The sequence below is a fragment of the Nomia melanderi genome, chromosome 1 (assembly GCF_051020985.1).
Source record: "Nomia melanderi isolate GNS246 chromosome 1, iyNomMela1, whole genome shotgun sequence".
NCBI classification, from domain to species: Eukaryota; Metazoa; Arthropoda; class Insecta; order Hymenoptera; family Halictidae; genus Nomia; species Nomia melanderi.
The window spans coordinates 21,315,192-21,333,159 of NC_134999.1; the positions used below are offsets into that span (position 1 = coordinate 21,315,192).

At 39.6% G+C, this 17,968-nt stretch overlaps 3 protein-coding genes across 6 annotated transcripts in view; 2 read left to right on the forward strand and 1 right to left on the reverse strand.

The window, feature by feature from the left end:
• The first annotated feature begins 39 nt into the window (after window positions 1–39).
• PlexB (plexin B) lies at window positions 40–12,277 on the forward strand. Its single transcript, XM_076369243.1, has 8 exons — window positions 40–993; window positions 1,123–1,310; window positions 1,997–2,582; window positions 2,665–3,590; window positions 3,681–4,084; window positions 4,152–4,644; window positions 4,704–8,465; window positions 8,733–12,277. Exons 3-8 carry the CDS (start codon window positions 2,162–2,164, stop codon window positions 8,838–8,840), a joined length of 6,114 nt encoding a protein of 2,037 aa, XP_076225358.1. The 5' UTR covers window positions 40–993; window positions 1,123–1,310; window positions 1,997–2,161; the 3' UTR covers window positions 8,841–12,277.
• Window positions 12,278–12,425: 148 nt separating this feature from the next.
• On the reverse strand, window positions 12,426–16,708 carry LOC116426743 (integrator complex subunit 12). Of its 3 annotated transcripts, XR_004234970.2 has the most exons (6): window positions 16,542–16,708; window positions 15,572–15,751; window positions 14,962–15,330; window positions 14,758–14,830; window positions 14,200–14,664; window positions 12,426–13,461 (listed from the first exon to the last, which is right to left on the reverse strand). XR_004234970.2 is itself a non-coding variant. In XM_031976144.2 (5 exons), exons 2-5 carry the CDS (start codon window positions 15,728–15,730, stop codon window positions 14,462–14,464), a joined length of 804 nt encoding a protein of 267 aa, XP_031832004.2. In that variant the 5' UTR covers window positions 15,731–15,751; window positions 16,542–16,708; the 3' UTR covers window positions 14,012–14,461. The 3 variants fall into 3 exon arrangements, 2 of the variants coding, with proteins under 2 accessions (XP_031832004.2, XP_031832005.2); XM_031976144.2 differs by lacking the exon at window positions 12,426–13,461 and having other exon boundaries at window positions 14,012–14,664; XM_031976145.2 differs by lacking the exons at window positions 12,426–13,461; window positions 16,542–16,708 and adding an exon at window positions 15,932–16,151 and having other exon boundaries at window positions 14,012–14,664.
• A 516-nt stretch (window positions 16,709–17,224) lies between these two features.
• The window catches only part of lgs (BCL9 domain-containing protein legless), a 6,153-nt gene continuing 5,409 nt past the window's right edge, over window positions 17,225–17,968 (forward strand). For both annotated transcript variants that reach the window (XM_076369256.1, XM_076369257.1), the window contains exons 1-2: window positions 17,225–17,658; window positions 17,772–17,968. The exon at window positions 17,772–17,968 is cut by the window's right edge and continues 42 nt beyond it. In XM_076369256.1, coding sequence (XP_076225371.1) covers window positions 17,373–17,658; window positions 17,772–17,968 — 483 coding nt within the window. In that variant the 5' untranslated portion in view covers window positions 17,225–17,372. The remainder of the gene's footprint in view (window positions 17,659–17,771) is intronic.

Genomic DNA, 17,968 nt, shown 5'->3' on the forward strand with positions numbered 1-17,968 from the left:
CGATTCAAACTCGGCAGCAGTAACGCGCGTCTTGTTTCTTTTTCAAATTTGGTGCCGTTCCAAGCTAGTGCGGTGGCGGCCATTTTGCTAAATTCAGATTCGGATTACAGTATTTCTCGCTGTAAGTTCCGTCTGTTCCCGGCGCGATAGACTCATTATTATTTTTCCTCTTAACATCAGGATCGATTCGAGAGTAGAAGAATTAGCTAGATTTAACGACCAGATCGGCTGCTACTCGACGAAATCTTCCGAGGAAACATATATACCTTCGTCTCTTCGAGAGTAGCTAAGAAACATTTAGCCGCACGAGAGCGCTGCAGAGGCTCTGTGTACCGAGGAGAAAGAAAAGGAAAGTCGAGAAGAGAGAGTGATAGAACTAGTCAAGAAGAGACACTGAACCGTGGGAAAAGCGCGACGGGAGCGCGGCTGAACGAACAACCAGGAGAAAGAGAGAGAGAGAGAAAGAGAGAGATAATGAACAAGCGGCGCATGCCGTAGCCACGGCCCCCAACTTGCTCTAAACTCGTGCAGCCTGTCGCGCTGTCGGTCGAATTTTAATGGCGGCTCGTTCCGATTCTTTCTGTTTAGTAGTGTTATTATAAAGCGGCGGACGGTATTTCTACAGCCTTATATGTTACCGAACCGAACGATATGGGGTTCCAGTGAATCTCAGTGTTTAGTGTTTGTTTCATCAAGTTCGGGGACTTGTATCGAGCCTTGTATCAAGGACATGGTGCATATCCGCGATGTGTCGTAGCGACCCTTGCGTACGAACATTCCATCGTGCAGTCGTGTTCTACGCTTTGGCTTTTTCGTGAAAACCAGAAATACTGATTGCAAACAACGAATTCGAGGGTGTCCAGTCTCTTGCGTATTGTTTCATATACGTAGCGTACGTGTATTCGTCCTGAAAAGCGACGAAAGCTGCACGGGCCGACCGATGATCATATCAGAACAAACGAGTCGAAGCTGCGAGCTTTTTTCATCTCGGAGGTAATTCTTTTTCTTTACGGGCTGTCCTCCGCGTTGGATATTTCACCCTAATACGATCAAATCGAACACGCTGACGCGTATTTTATCATCTGATTCCGACTAATTCGCTCGTATGCGCGTTATTGCTAGCCGATTATCGATAGAGAGCAGAACATCCTTGCCTTTGTGCGAAGACACTGGTCTTAGCTGTCAAGTGCAGCTATGCTGCTCACACTAATGAAGGGCGGTGTGTGGAACCTGCCTGGTGTTACTCGAAAAGTGTGGAGCCATCTGTCCTACCTTGACATCGTCGTCGGGATGTTTTAATACCGAAATTGGTCAGTGAACACATTATTTACGTTTTTCCTAGCTTCCCTTTGGATTTATTCCAGTGTGCTCATGCCTTCACCACGCATGTACAGATATCTTCTTTTTAGAAAATAACACGAATCCCTTGGTACACGGGCATCCGAAATACTCTAATCGGTATATCGGTATTCCCGTTTTTTTAATGAAACCTCAGTGTTCCATAATAAGAAGGATTTCTATCATGAGTTTTTAGTTTTGCTGGAGTAGAATATTTTATTTCTTTTCTAAATTTTATCCAGCAGTCTTGTTGTTTTCCAGTTTTCACTTTAATTTAGAATATCATTTTTTATTATTCGTGGATAATCTACAGTACAATTGATTCAGTGGACTATAATTTATGTTAATAGTATATCCTTGCCATCAATATTGGTTTCCATAGCTAAAAGATATTGCTAACACAATTAACTAATCATTTTGACATGGATCATCTGTTTTAATGAACATTTGTGAATAAGAAGTTCATACATAGCAAACAATGATGATGTTACAAAGATTAACATTTTTGTAAACATTGAGCTTAATTTAAGTAAATTGAATTAAAATTCTCTCTTTTCATGTTTGAAGTGTTTTACTTTTATCGTTTGTTTATTTTTGTTTGTCTTCTTGAATATGATTTCTTCATTTATCGAATGTTGTTGTCTTTGGAATGTTTCAGAGCTACCAGGCAATGAGCATCATGACAGTGCCTGGATACATGTATACTTGGTAGTTTTGCATTATTACTGGCCATCTACCAGTACGATTCACACCCTTATTATACCTTCTACGCTTCCTACCCTAGACTTGTACACGCACAAACGCACACGCTTAGCGTGTGCGCATGTGCTTTGTAAAATACTGTTCACACAACATGAGATTCTTGGGATTTGTATCATTTTCGACTTCGCCTATGGTACCATTATCTTCTAAGCTGCTACTGCAGTCGCATCGATTGTCCTTTTCATCGATGTCTATTGCCACATGGTTTTTGGTAGTATTGGTAACTGCAGCCATAGATACACCAACGAGTACTGCTCCACCTGTACAAGAAAACAAATCTTTACATGTAATTGCACAATTTCCTGCGGGAGATGGTCAACGATATGGATTTTATCCTCTAGATCCGAATACAACGAGAGAAGGTGCCCTTCGATTTAATCACCTTTCTATAGACCCTGTTACAGGAAGACTGTATGCAGGTGCCATTAACAGATTACTACAGTTAGATTCTAATTTGAGACTGGAAGAATATGTTTCTACAGGTAACTTTTATATTATTCTTAGTCTTACTTTTTTCATAAAAATTGCCAGAAACTAATTAACGTGTATGTTCATTTTGTTCAGGACCAAGAATGGATAATCCTCAGTGTCATGCAACAGGCTGCCCTTCTAGGGACATAACAACATCTTTAATGAACAATGTGAACAAATTACTAATCGCCGACATTGAATCACAAACATTGATCGCTTGTGGTTCTCTCCTCCAAGGTGCTTGCGAAAAGTACAAAATGTCTAACATATCCATTAAGCCAGAGTTCATTCCCCATAGTGTAGCAGCTAATGACGAAACTTCCTCTACATATGCTTTTATTGGACCTGAAAGATACAATGCATGGGGTCAAACAAATATTCTTTATGTTGGCACTACATTTACTAATAGAGGAGACTATCGGCACGACGTGCCTGCCATTTCTAGCAGAAACTTGCACAATTTAGAGTTTGCTGAATATACATTTAACAAGCAGTCAATAGTATACATTGATGTTAAATATCGAGATCACTTTCTGGTCAAATATGTATATGGTTTCAATGCAAGCGATTACGCGTACTTTGTGTTGGTGCAAAAGAAGTCTTTTCTTCCCGAAGAAGAGGAACGAGGTTACATCTCCAGATTAGCTCGAAGTTGTATAAGTGATCCAAATTATGATAGTTACACGGAGGTGACATTGGAGTGCACTGTTGATCTCGGAGACGGGAAACAACATTATTATAATTTAGTACAAGATGCTAAGGTTGCACCAGCTGGGAGTGACATAGCTATGCAACTGGGAATTTCCGTCGGAGACCCTATCTTTGTGTCTGTATTTTCACCAAGCAGAAATATAAATAACGAACCATTATCTCGTTCAGCCATTTGCGTGTACAGTTTGCAAGATATTGAAATGAAATTTAATGAAAATATCCACATGTGTTTTAATGGTAGCATCAAATATAGAAATATGGGTTATATCAGTGGTCCTATACAGGATGGGAAGTGTCCCACAGCAGGAGTAAGTAAAAACAGAATATAATAATATTTCTCGTCTGTAGTATAATTGTGTCACGTTCTTTTGTTAACTTTTTATTCTTTTTGAATCCAGACAACAGGTAACATTTTAAACTTTTGCGAAGTGGGCTTGAAAATCTCTGGATCATCGCCAATCGTAGGACAAGCGATTTTGCATTTTCCCGACGAATTCATTACCTCTATTACAATAGCCAATACCGAAAGTCACACTGTAGCATTTCTGGGAACAAACGAAGGAGTTCTTAAAAAAGTTTTGCTCTCTGGAACTGAAGCATTTGTCTATGAAAGCATCGTGATCGATAAAGGGAATACAATAATGCCAGACAGTTTGATTTCACCTGACGGAGAACACATTTACATTTTATCAAGTTCTAAAATTTCAAAAGTTCAAGTAGAACATTGTAGTAGCTATACTAACTGTAGTAGCTGTCTCGACGCGAAGGATCCTTATTGTGGCTGGTGTTCTCTGGAGAAAAGGTATTTTTTTCTTAGAAGTTACTTATTACTTTATTTCTTATAACATAATTTCATTTATATCTTTCAGATGCACGGTCCGAGGGAATTGCCAAAAGGCGAGTCACAGTAGTCCAAGATGGCTTTCTCTAGGCACTGGCCAACAGTGCATTGATTTCGAACAAGTCCTCCCAGACCGCATGCCTATCAATCAAATGACCACAGTTCATTTGACTATCAGAACTCTGCCCGAGTTACCAGCAGGTGCTAACTATAAGTGCGTGTTTGGTAACGCGGAGCCCATCGACGCATTGATGACCGTTTTTGGATTATCGTGTCCCACACCGCCCGTTATGGAGAGACCTAATATATCTGAAGGGGCCGACCATGTCTTGGTACCGCTCTCTGTGCGTTCCAGTGAGACAAACAAAGATTTTGTTTCACGGAATTTTGCATTCTTTGATTGCTCTAGACACACGGTGTGCACTGAGTGCGTGAAATCTCAGTGGCCTTGCAGTTGGTGTGTATACGACAATAAATGTACACACAATACAAGCTGCCAGGGTATTATATCAGGGGAGAATGTAAGTATCGCATATTCTATATAATATAATGTATGCTTAACTAACTTGTACGTTTACAGAATCAGGCCCATTTAGCTGCACACGGGGTACAGTATTGCCCAAGATTCGTTCAACGCAAGGAACCATTGATGTTACCGAACAGCGTTCCCAAAGAGATAGTACTCGAAGTAGAGAATCTGCCTCATCCTCAAGTTGGTCACAGCGGTTTCCAATGTATCGTTTCCATCGAAGGTGCCAATCTGAAAGTACAAGCCCGTGTCGACAGCAGTCGCTTCATAGTTTGCGATAAAACAGTCTACTCCTATGAGGCGGTTACTGGTGAATACGAGGCGGAGGTGACGGTCGTTTGGAACATAAATCATCATGTCGACAAGACTACCATTAAGCTCTATAAGTGTGAAGTGTTGGGTTCGCATCGCGAGCACGCAGACTGTTCCCTTTGTGTGACCAGGGACGTTCGTTTTGAATGTACTTGGTGCGGCAACAGTTGCGTGTACAGACATTCGTGTTTACATTCGCCGTTCACCGAATGTCCGAAACCAAGGATAGACATGATAAAGCCCCTCAGTGGACCGATCGAGGGTGGGACCTTGGTAACCATCGAAGGTAGTAACTTGGGATTAAAAGAGAGCGACGTGGAGGGAAAGATCCATATTGGTAACACGTCCTGCGCTCTGGTTGACTACGAAGTTTCCGTTCGCATAGTTTGCCGCACTGGTCGGCACGAGGCTACCGATACAGCGTCTGTAGTGGTTGGCAACGACGCCGGTTACACGGACAGCGGGGTGCTATTTAATTACAAGGACATACACTTGTCTGGTGTCTATCCGTCGGTTGGTCCGCAAAGTGGTGGCACGCAGCTCGCCATCACTGGCATGTATTTAAATATCGGCAGTACCATCTCAGCCTACTTGGACGAGCTACCGTGCCACGTGAACGCTACACAGGCAAGCAGTACGAGACTGACTTGTGTCACCAGCAAATCCGACCGAGTGAGAAGAGTGGAAAGACTGACGTTAAGCATAGACGGTGCGAACCGGACGTTAGTCGGCAACCCGTACAACTATACTCACGACCCTACGATCATGGAAATCAAACCGTTGACCAGCTTCGCTTCGGGCGGTCGTATGATCACTGTACACGGTACCAATCTGGACACCATACAGAAACCTGAAATGGAAGTTTACTTCGACAATGAACCGCTGCCAGTAAATAGAACAGTTTGCACTGTACTGAATCCTACTCAAATGGAGTGTCCTAGTCCTAGCGTTGCCAAGCGATTTATGTCTTTGAGACGCATGAGGCGAGCGGCCGTTAACGGTCAGAGTTCACCGGTGCAGTCGTTGAAACTGAAAGAATCTCAGTTGTCTCTGAGAATAGCATTCATCATGGACAACGTGGAGAGCGTGAGGGATTTGGAGAAGCATTTTCAAAATCTTAGGAACCGCTTGTTATACGTCGAGGATCCCAAGTTCCTCGCGTTTCCGCGGAACATTAAATTATACAAGGGCGACACGCTGGTCATCGAGGGGGAGAACTTGATTTTTGCCAGCGACGAGTCCGACGTGAACGTCACGGTGGGAGCGATGCCGTGTAACGTGACTTCGCTCGCTTCCACTCAGTTAGTCTGCATTCCACCCGACCAACAACCCGCGGACACGGACGAACTTGGGATTAAAACTGAGAACGGTTTGCCGCTGGTTGTGGTAAGAGTAGGGAGAAGTTTGCGCTTCCCTATCGGTCATCTGCGATACGAAGTAATTAAATCTTACCCAATTCCTCCGGAAGCAATCGCTGGTATCGCAGCCGGCACGTTCAGTCTTGTGTTTCTATTCGTTTTGGTGTTGATCATCTATAGAAGGAAAAGCACACAGGCAGAGAGAGAGTACAAGAGGATACAAATACAAATGGACACGCTCGAGAGCAACGTTAGGATGGAATGCAAACAAGCGTTCGCCGAGTTGCAAACAGACATGACCGATTTAACAGCCGATTTGGAATCTTCCGGTATCCCTACCTTGGATCACAAGAACTACATTATGAAAGTATTTTTTCCTGGCGTCACGCATCATCCGATATTGAATGATCCCAGATCTCGTAGCAACGTTTCTCGAACAAATTACGACGCGGCCATGATCCAGTTCGAACAACTGATTAACAATAAGTACTTTGTATTGACATTCATCGAAACTCTAGAGGCTCAAAAAGACTTTAACATTAGAGATAAAGTGAACGTTGCATCCTTACTTATGGTAGTTCTGATGGGCAAAATGGAGTACGCGACCGACATACTTATGAACCTTCTGCTGAGACTGATCGAAAAAGCCGTGAACACTAAACACCCACAGTTGATGTTGAGGAGGACGGAATCTGTGGTGGAGAAGATGCTCACGAACTGGATGGCGCTTTGTATGTACAATTACTTGAAAGACTATGCAGGTTCCTCGCTATTTTTACTTTTCAAGGCAATAAAACACCAGATAGAGAAAGGTCCTGTGGATGTGATAACCCACGACGCCAGATATTCTCTGTCCGAGGAGAGACTTCTTCGGGAGCAGATCGAGCATAGCATTGTCACCTTGCACGTCGTCCAGGATGATCTTGACGAGAAAATACAGTGCAAGGTTCTAGATTGTGATACTATAAACCAAGTGAAATCTAAGATCCTAGACGCTCTCTATAAGAATACTCCTTTCTCGCTAAGGCCGTCCGTTCACGATGTAGATTTGGAATGGAGACATGGCAGGGGTGGCCACTTGACCCTTCAGGACGAAGATCTGACGACGAAGTGCAGCGGAGAGTGGAAAAAGATAAACACTTTGGCACACTACGGTGTGAAAGAGTCGGCAGTGATGTCATTGATACCCAGGCAGAACGACGGGTTCTCTGTGGCGTGCAAACCACCATGTCACAATTGCAAGCCTTCTCATTACCATCATCAGCAGCAACCGATTCATCATCATTCGCACCACCATCATCTGCATCGTCACGCGAATCATTGTTCGTCCACGCATCTTCCATCCACACCTAATCACAATTTAATCAGTCCTATAATGTACAATCATCCTGTTAGCGGTATGTATTTCGAATCTCAGCACTCGCCGCCCATTATAACTGCGAACGGCGACGTTGAGAGCGGTCACGGTGGTAATCAACGACTATATCATTTAGTAAGGCCTATAGAAGACAGCCAGTACCCGCCGGGAATGGGTTTCACCGGAAGCAAACACCACCATCCGGAACGAACACACAAAGCCATACCGGAGATATTTTTAACGAGACTATTGTCGACGAAAGGCACCGTGCAGAAATTCGTCGACGATTTCCTGAACACGATACTGTCCGCGAACGAGGCGTTGCCCAGTGCTGTAAAATGGTTGTTCGATCTCCTCGACGAGGCCGCGAAGCAACACGGTATCGTGGACCCAGAAGTGCCCCACGCATGGAAATCGAACAGTTTACCGCTTAGATTTTGGGTGAATTTTATTAAAAATCCAGACTTCATGTTCGATATAAATAAATCGACGACAGTCGACTCGAGTCTTTCCGTCATAGCGCAAACATTCATGGACTCGTGTTCGATGACGGAGCACAGGCTAGGAAAGGATTCGCCCTCTAACAAGTTACTTTTTGCGAAAGACATACCGCACTATCGGGAAAAAGTTGGTCGGTTTTATACAGATGTACAGAGACTACCGCAAATTACTGATCAAGAAATGTCTAGTGCCATGCAACAGTTAAGTGCGTCGCATGCAAACGAGTTCGATGTGATCGCGGCGCTAAAGGAACTTTACATCTATGTCAGCAAGTATTATGAACAAGTAAGTGTTGCACACTCGCTAAGAATCATTCTATGATATTCAGAATTTAATTATCAAACACATAGAAACTGTATGAATTATAATTTACTTTTTTCGTTCAAGCAATGCTCAAGTATTCTGTTGCTAATTCCAAAAATGTCGACACGTTGAGACTTAACGTACTCTGAAGAAGATGAAAGATCTTAAAAAAAAAAAAAAAAAAAAAATAGTATACTTAGCGCTGATAGATTGAATTTTAATTTAACTCCATTAACTTGTTTCTTGTAGATCCTAGAGGCCTTGGAGACAGACGCTGGCTGTCGCAAATTACATCTAGCTCACAGGCTAGAGAACGTGGCGTGCACACTGGAAGGAGAAGAGACCAGTGCCTGCTGACACAACCTTCTTATTGCCATCCCAGGACCCGTCAATCTCTCCAAAAACACTGACTAGTGCCTCCACTTCATATGCATCAGATACACCTCGTTACATATGTACAAATCTTACACACCGTGTGAATAACAATGCCGTAAATACGTGCGATTTCGTTAAGGCTAGTCAGGCGATAGTTTTGCAGGATATTTAGTCCTGATGTAGTAGTTTGCGTTTATATGATCATGGCCGTATCGAAATACGCTCGTGCACACGTACAGATATTAGCAAACGGTAAAATTACGCGACTCTCTAACCCTTAAACTTAATCTGTTTTTTTATTAATATTGTACATTTCGTTCATTCGTCCCTTATACGCGCGCGCGCGCGTGTGTGTATATATGTATATGTACATAATATGTATATATACATACACACGTTATATATATTTGTAATGAATTACAAATGGATCGATGGAAAGAATGCTCGTTCAATTGTTTATCGTGCTAACGGAGGAATATGATGTATATATTTCTTCGGTAGAATATCCAAGTACTGATCGCGTACACGTTTAAGGATTTGAGATTCCAAATTCGTGCAAATAGACTTATTACAAAGGAACGAGAGAGAGAGAGAGAAAGAGAGAGGAAATATGAAACTTAACGATTTCGATTTCTTGTTGGCCGAATGTCTATACGTGTATACGTAAATACGGAACAGATAACGTAACGTAATAAGGAAAAAAAAAGCGTGTGTAAAAGTAAGTGAGAAAGCCATAGTGTCCACCAGACTGTCTGTACAGAGGGAGTACGGCAGCGAGTAGTCTGTGATCCGAGCACGAGTGGCTATGCCTACTATCTTCATTACGATATATATATATACATATATAATTATGAATATGTTATATATTATATATATATATATATATAAATACATTAAAAAAAAAAATTATATAAAGCAAAGATCACGCAACGTACACCTCCACGGATTGTAGTGAGCTAGTTAGAGAGGGTCTATATATGTATTATAAGTTGGAGAAGGAAGAAGTCCCTTTTCAGAAAGAGTAAGAGATAATATTAAAGTAAGGCAATTAATTAAAGTAATGTTAAAAAAACAAAGAAAAGAATTGAATTAAGAATTACGAGAGCAGCTCCGACTACTCTAGGCCTATCTACGTAAGTTCATTACGTAAGAGAAATATTTCGTTGTTTTTAGTACACTTATCGCTCGTCTCAGTCTTTCTCTCATTACTTTACGTTATTTCAGTTTTTCCTTTAAATACTCTACATTATTACACTCGTATAAGTACTACCGTCGCTATGATTTTTAAGGCCGCTGCGTGGATCACACGATAACTTTTTACGGTCTTTTCTTCCTATGAATTACACTTATTATTGCTCTTATTACCGGTTAGTTGTATTATCATCTACGTACGTACACCTCCACAGTGGTTATTGACGTATATTGTTAAGTGTAAATCTCGTTTAATAGGCGCAAAAGAGCCATCTTTTATATAACATCGATGAGAGGATCACCAAACTTCTTCGGTCGTTCGAAATGAATTATTGGAAAAGAAACTTTTGTATGTACCGATATTTCTTCACTTTCCAATTTGGTCCGTATATATATAAGTATATATACATCGCAAGTCGAACGCATCGAAAAAAGAAAGAAAGAAAGAAAGAAAGAAACATTAATAAGACACAACGACGAACAGTATTTCTTGGATTTACGTCTCCATTATTTAGTTTATATAAGACTGTATGATTTTCAGTGTTGCATTTTATTAGGGGGAGGTCATTGCCTCCGGTATACTGATTATTCCAAGCGAAGATATAAACGTTTCTTAACGATTGAATTCACTGCCCACTGCGCACTGCCAAGTTTCTCCATGCGCTTCAATAAACTATTTAAACTCGATTAGAACTACTTAACCGTTCGATTAAGTCGCAAAAAATGAATTGTTTGACAATTTGCCAGCGTAGGTCTGGGAAGACTGGGGATACGCTCATACTTGTTTGTACTTAATTAACGTTCTCTCGTGTATTTCTCGATTATTCAACAAACCCCCAGATTTCCCCTTCCAATGACTGCCAACCTATGTACGCGTCTATTATATGTATTGTATTTATTTATATTATGATGAACAGATTAACTCTATAAGAAATTGTACGTCAATCTGTCCTATGTGATTTAGCGTATCATTTCGCCTTTCTGTAATGTTATGCATGAACTTTGCATACGAAGACTGCAAGGATATTTCTGTACTTGTTCTCCTTTTGTATATGTCAGTATATGTGCCACATTTTTCTGCTTTTTTTTTCTATTCAGGTTTCCCAGTCACACGGAATACAGAATTTACAGTTAGGATCTCGAGTAATTTACGAAGTAGACTCGAAACCATGCAATAACATATAATTTTATATATGTTATGTATCTTTCCAGTGAGCGTTTTATGAAAAATGTTTATTGCGAGCAACGGAGAAATGATAACAGAACAAACGAGAGCTCATTGAATCCAAGGACACCCATGAAACCTGTGACTATTTATACTATTATTCTGTTATCATTTCCATTTTATTCTAAACATTTTTTATACATATTTAAAGTAATCGATTGAGGCAGTTAATCTCGACTCTCTTGTATATTGAATCTGATGAAGGGTGTAATGTAAGTAACAAGGGACTATTTTTCAGAATACTCTTATTTGTTGAACATACTTTATTTCTATATTTAGTTTGATTATATAAAATGTAACGATCATTTTATTCTATAATTTAATGCAATGTACAATACGCAGCAAGCCTTTCCAATTTGAACTCCAATAAGGAAGTACTATATATATATATATATATACATCATTGATTTCAGTTAAGAAATTCAAATGAATCTGTCAGTCGTTTTCCAAGTAAAAAAATATTGTTTCTTACACGGCTTCGTTTGTAAGAGGAGTAAGCGGAATGTGCGCTCTTATGTAAAAAAAATGAATGTATAGAGGTACCGATAAAAACAATGATTATATTTATAAAAGTATCAAGAATATTCTTCTTCTACGTTGTGTGTAGAGTGCAATTCATACCGAATATATAGGAATCTGAAATGATTGAAGAAATACTTGTCTTTCCAAAATATTAAAAAACTTGATCATACAGCAGTTTCTCTTCTTTTTTTTTTTGTTTACTACATTTGTGAAATAGAATGGTCTCATGAATAGTGTTTACACGAAACTTATATTCCTTTTGATTGTATTGTACGGTTGAATAGTCTTCCTACATTGAATGAGATTGTAATCTGTGAAACTATATTTACCATTCATTCAAAGTAACGTACTTGTTTCTATAAGTCTGATATTCGCAAATCTTGCGACGCAAATATTTATGTTAAATTAAAGTACTGTGCAAATAATGTATCCTTTATACACAGTTTAGTTGTAAACTGCATTAAAGTTTTTTTTAATTCCACTATTAAGTTATCTTACTTTAATGCCCACAAGGTGTAGTCAAAGTAAAAATATAAAGTCGTCTTAATTATAAAGAGAACATTACGGATTTAAATAATGTTAAATGTTAGTTTTAATATTATTAATTACTCTTATTTAAGAGCACCTCTCAACGACGATGATCTTAAATAATTGCTATTGTCTTAACTTTCAATGTTACGTTCCCTAATTGGATTTCGATCGTTTGTTTAAACGTCTTTAGACAATTGTATATACCGAAACAGATGTATTTCAAATTTTGAAATTGTGGAGATGATACGTATACATTCCAAAAATGTTTTATATGTCTCTATTGGCATTACCTTATATTAATGTAATACTTTTACATTACAGAATAATACGCAGAGATGACTTATACTTTAAAAAAAACTATTACACCCACAATGTCAATTGCTGTGAAGGGCATAAATAAATTTTCAATTTACACATTGCGTATAGTGCAGATTGACGTACGTCTACGTGCGCACATATTTGTGTATACATCAAATTACTTATCAAGAAAATCAGAACACGAAAGATTTCTAACGAGTATATGTGGTACATTTTTAAATAATCGTTTCAGAGGTTTACACAAAGTATGTATATTGTACGGTACATCAAGGTACAACATACGTTCGAGCGCAATTCGATGGAAAGCCAATGCAACAAGGCTGCATTTTTTAACGCATGTACGCACATACAAATTTCGATGAAATTCTGCTGCGTTTGTTACAGTTCTGAAGAATTGAAAGGAATCGTACGCAATTGAGAAAGACGACGAATTCACTGATTCTGGAATGTGCCCGAAAGCTCTCTGTAAAGAGTTTCGATCATTCGTAAGGTTCGATTAAATCATCGAGTCGCCTATTATTTCGGAAAACAATGAAACATTGATTTCTCATCTGTTGAAGCATGGTGATGCTTTAATAACGTAATAGAATTTCCCGATATTTCGTATACGCTCGACAGTTGACTCCATCCATCTGAAAAGCTTGTCAATTCTGCATTCAACGTATGTACTGTATTGTAATTAAATTGAAGGGATGTTCAGCGGTTTACAAGTCGATTAGTATATCATGCTTCGTAGTATAGACGGGTCCGAGCGTTGCGTCGAGTTAAAATTATTCTTTGTTAAGGCTTCGGGAACGATGGGGGGATGATTGTGTCCTGGAAGAATAGACTCAAGTGTATTCGTATCCGGGAAGCAAGTGTATGAAAATAATATATAAAGCGGGAGCGTCTTTAATCCCGCAAAATTTCGAGTGTATCTTTTTCTTGTTATGTAGTCTACACGTAACGTGTATGTATAACTAATGGTAAGGATATGATAAACCTTTAAAATTTTAACGGTCCGCTAGAGTACAGAAGGGAAGAACTCACAGAATTCTATTGTATCTCCATTCTCGTTACGAGAGTCGATAATTACGTGATCTTATATGTGAACAATTTGCATTTTACACATATGCTTGTCTGTAGTGATAATTTTTGTTTAAGGGTTTATCAGATCGTTTCTGTTGAAAGTGTGCGTCACTGCTTCATCCGTATCTGCGTGACTGTGAATTTATTGATGTATGTGTGCGTGGCAAATGCAACTCCTCTGTAAATAATACTCAACCCCCCATCTCGCATATAAGTAGGTTTTAAGTAACACTTGAGAACGAAATAACTCTTGCCAAATTTTCAATGGGACGTAGGGACAAACAAATAAGCATTTGGAAAATTGCAAAAATATATTGGTATTATAAATGAATCTGATTCTTGAAATACCTGTGACTGATCATAATATTTAAAAACATTTTTCCGTGTAAACTATATTTGTATTTTAAGTCAACATACATCTGTACCAAAATTCTATTCTTCTAGCTTTAAAAACTATAATAACAAATCACGCATCATGGTCCTTACATTTCTCCTTGAAACGCTGCATGTGTGGCTCTGAATATATAAAGTTGATATTTCTTGTTTAAAGATTATTCGTATGCTCTTTGGCATGCAGCAACTGAATCGTTTTCTGTTGACTATATTACCGACGTTCATTGTAATTGCTACTCTTTTCCATCGATTAATTACTCGTGTATAGTCATTCCACAAAGTTGGTATTATAACAATCACTTAAACTTCTTCTATATTATAAAATATTGTCTCGATAATTTTACGTAGAAGAATTTCATTCTACACCCGATTTTATTTTGTATAATAGGGACTTTTCCTGAGATTTCGTTGAAGATAGTGCTGGCAAACTGTTCGAGTTCTTTGAACTTTGACTATTATTTGTACTTCGTTTATCCTGTTTTGCTTTCTTCATCATGTCTTTTAATCTTCTGTCTGCACTTATTATATGAATATTAGGTGTCACTTTATTTCCACTGCCTACTCGAAATAAAATGAAAATTATTCAAAACGAACAGATGTATTTATGAGATCTATTTATGAATTATTTATGAACTCGAAGACAAAGCTTACTTGAATTAGATTTTTTTTGTTCCTTGGATTTGCTTTCTATCACTGTTTTTGGTGAGCTCCTTTCTTTTGAGATCTACAGATTCAAGGAAAAGTTATTCAGTATTGTCTATCGTGTACGAATTTGTGACTTCTCAATGGAAGTGAAAAAAATAATCATAGGTATAAATAAAAGCGGTAAATTATAATGCGAGTGAATACACACACCTGAGATTTTGAACAATTTGAGCAATACCACACGAGTCCTGGAACATCTATTTGCGAGTCTAGAATGTGTGGAACATGACACTCTTGATGATACAAAGAATGACATTCCAAGCACTCTACAAGTCTATTCCTAGCTCCAACATCCATTCCTTTGCATATAACACAAGTCAGATCATCTTCTAATATTTCTAATGCCAACGTGTTATCGGACTGCATAATATCTGGTGGTGTGTCACGTGTTGGCAGATTCACAGGTGAACTATTTTTACTGGATTTACTCGAATGTTTAGAAGAGGATCCAGAGCTTTTGCTTTTCTTACTACTACTGCTGCTGCTATGGTCGCTTAACACCGGTTCCTCCATCATATACTGAAAACCATGGAACTTTAGATACAACTTCAAAAATATAGATTAGCAATAGTGCATACTGAGGGATTAAATACTGGATATCTTTTTACGTAAATGAAATCTTCTATGCTTCACGAGTACCCTGATATCAGAACTAAATCTGTAAGTACAATACTTTAGTAAATACTGATCGCTTCGATTCAAAGGACCTTCTCTTGTCATCCAATGCATTATACGATCAATTTTACTGCTATTCAATTACCTTTTTGTGCAAGACATTTGACAACATTTTCGATGGTCCATACTTTTGTTTAATCGCCTCGTCTAAAAGTACTCGCAGCTGTTCTGCTGAATCTTTATTAGTGGAATGTAGAAGATGTAAACCTTGAGTAAATTGAGGATCTAGCTCTAACTGTGACATGTTTCGGTAAGTTTGTTTAACCTGTGAAACAGAGAATATCAATGTAATCATATCATTGTACAGTACGCTTTTTTTATAGACGATACAAAACATTGTAGGTTAAATGTCTGTGCTGTTGCAGTGTATTGTATAAAATATGAAATACGAATAAATTATATGATTCCAATGGTGTTGCGGATACACATGTTGCAGTATATTTACCTATTATTTTCTCTGTTACGTTTACGAATTACGACGAGCTTATACCGTTTAATCGAGAAGCATTAATATACGTGTAAGATACTCGTTTCTCAAACGACACATAATACCACGAATACACTATTCAAAGATTTTGCTTTCGTTCAGGCAAGGGGGATGGTAATCTGAACGGTTCGAAAGAATTTCGATTTTCTCCTCCTCATATTCTTTCAGTCAATGCCAATGTTACGTTCACAAGCTTACACGCGTAACTTCGACGGTGAAACGTAAGGAAACGAAAAGTAATTCTTTCATCTTTCTCGCGAACTCATATTTTTTTCTTGCGCTACGGTCGTACCGGATTTTAAAAATACCGCCTCGAAAGTATAACCATATACGGGACGGTATCGTTCCGCGTACGGTAAAAAGTAACGAAAGTGAAAAGAAGCAAGGCACTGGCGCCGATAGTTGCGTCCCTGCTCTCGTGTATTCCAAATTTAATTTCACAGAGTTTTGATTCTGTGGGTAAAATAAATACGCTGGCCCCGTGTCTAGGGGGATATCGGCGTGGAATTATAAGTCCGTGTTGGCCGCAGAACGGACAAAGGTATGCGCTCGGTACGTAGATACTCACGATAAAGGTGCGAAAGAATGGTGAAAATACAAGCAAAGAAAGGACCAAAATAGTAACCCTGCGGGCGATCGAGTGTAAGGGAACGAGTCAAGTACGGCTGGGTGCGCTCTTGGTACCGTCTTCCTCTATCCAACGTGGTCGCGTATAAGTCGCTCCTTGTTGTCTCGAGGCGCGTTAAAACGATGTCTAACTTTCGACGGGTGGTTGGCAGCCGTGCGTAAAAGAAATAAATAATCAAAGCGACCATGAAGTGACAAATAAAGTTGGAGAACAATGCTCGCGAACGGCAAGGAAATCTGAGGTGCAGCGTGCATTGGCCCCCGTTCTATGTTTTGGACACGTCTTACGCGGTTACAACGTGGTGTTCTCTGCGACATTAGAGCCGGAGGCGCGCTATGTGCTCGCTACGAAGACGAGGCTGACATTTAGAATATTTTCATCGTGTTACCACTGTGGTGTATTGGTCTTGGCTATCGTGTTCCTGTATCAGTCGCCCGCTGACAACCGAGATTCCTCCATGCGTAGGAATCCGATTCCGCGGTTGGCCCGGATTAAATGACTGAGAACGCGCGGAAGCGACGGCCACCAGAACGTTTCACGGGAAGTAACAAATCCAAACGGACATGACTTCCACGAGAAGAGTATCGTACACCGTTCTGTGAGGATTCGCTCGCACCACGGTACCGGTCAACGATCATTCTCGTTGTTAACCTCAATCAACGATTCGTGTGCGTCGTTATATCCGCGCGGTGCGGACCATAGTGGCCATGCGTCTGATTTTTCCACAGCTGACCACCGTCTGACAGAATAATCGTCTAACAGCCTCCAAACATGAAAACAGAAAAGAAACCCAGCGAACCAAGTTGTGTGTCTGCCACTGTTGTAAAAGAGGAGCCTGATTCCGATCCAGTCAAGATCAAAGAGGAAGGTAGCGGAGCCAACAACGATGACACAACTGGAGAGGATGCTCCTGAATGCTCCAGAGATCCTTGTCTGGATCCTACTAATGGGGAAAGCACGCTTTCGGGGGAGAATCAAAATAACAACACGAATCAGCCAATTTTAAATTCGGTAAAGCAAGAAGGGGATCATAATAATCCTACGGACGATTTACCTGGTAAGCATGGATTCATTGCAACTGTTCAATGTAATTGTACTTGTTACGCTTCCTATTTGTGCTTTCTTTGATTGTTTTCATACAAGTACTCTGTATTGCTTCTTTCCCGATAGATTGTAGTGGTAATGTGATTACCACAGATGGAATTCAGCCATTAGTTAGTAATGTTCTTGGAAAGCAAATGGGAACTAATACAGGAAGCGGTGAAGCTCAATATATGCAACAACAAAGTCAAATTTTTGTATTTTCTACAACATTAGCGAACAAGGGTGCAGATGCAGTATTGCAAGGCCAATATCCGTCGATTATT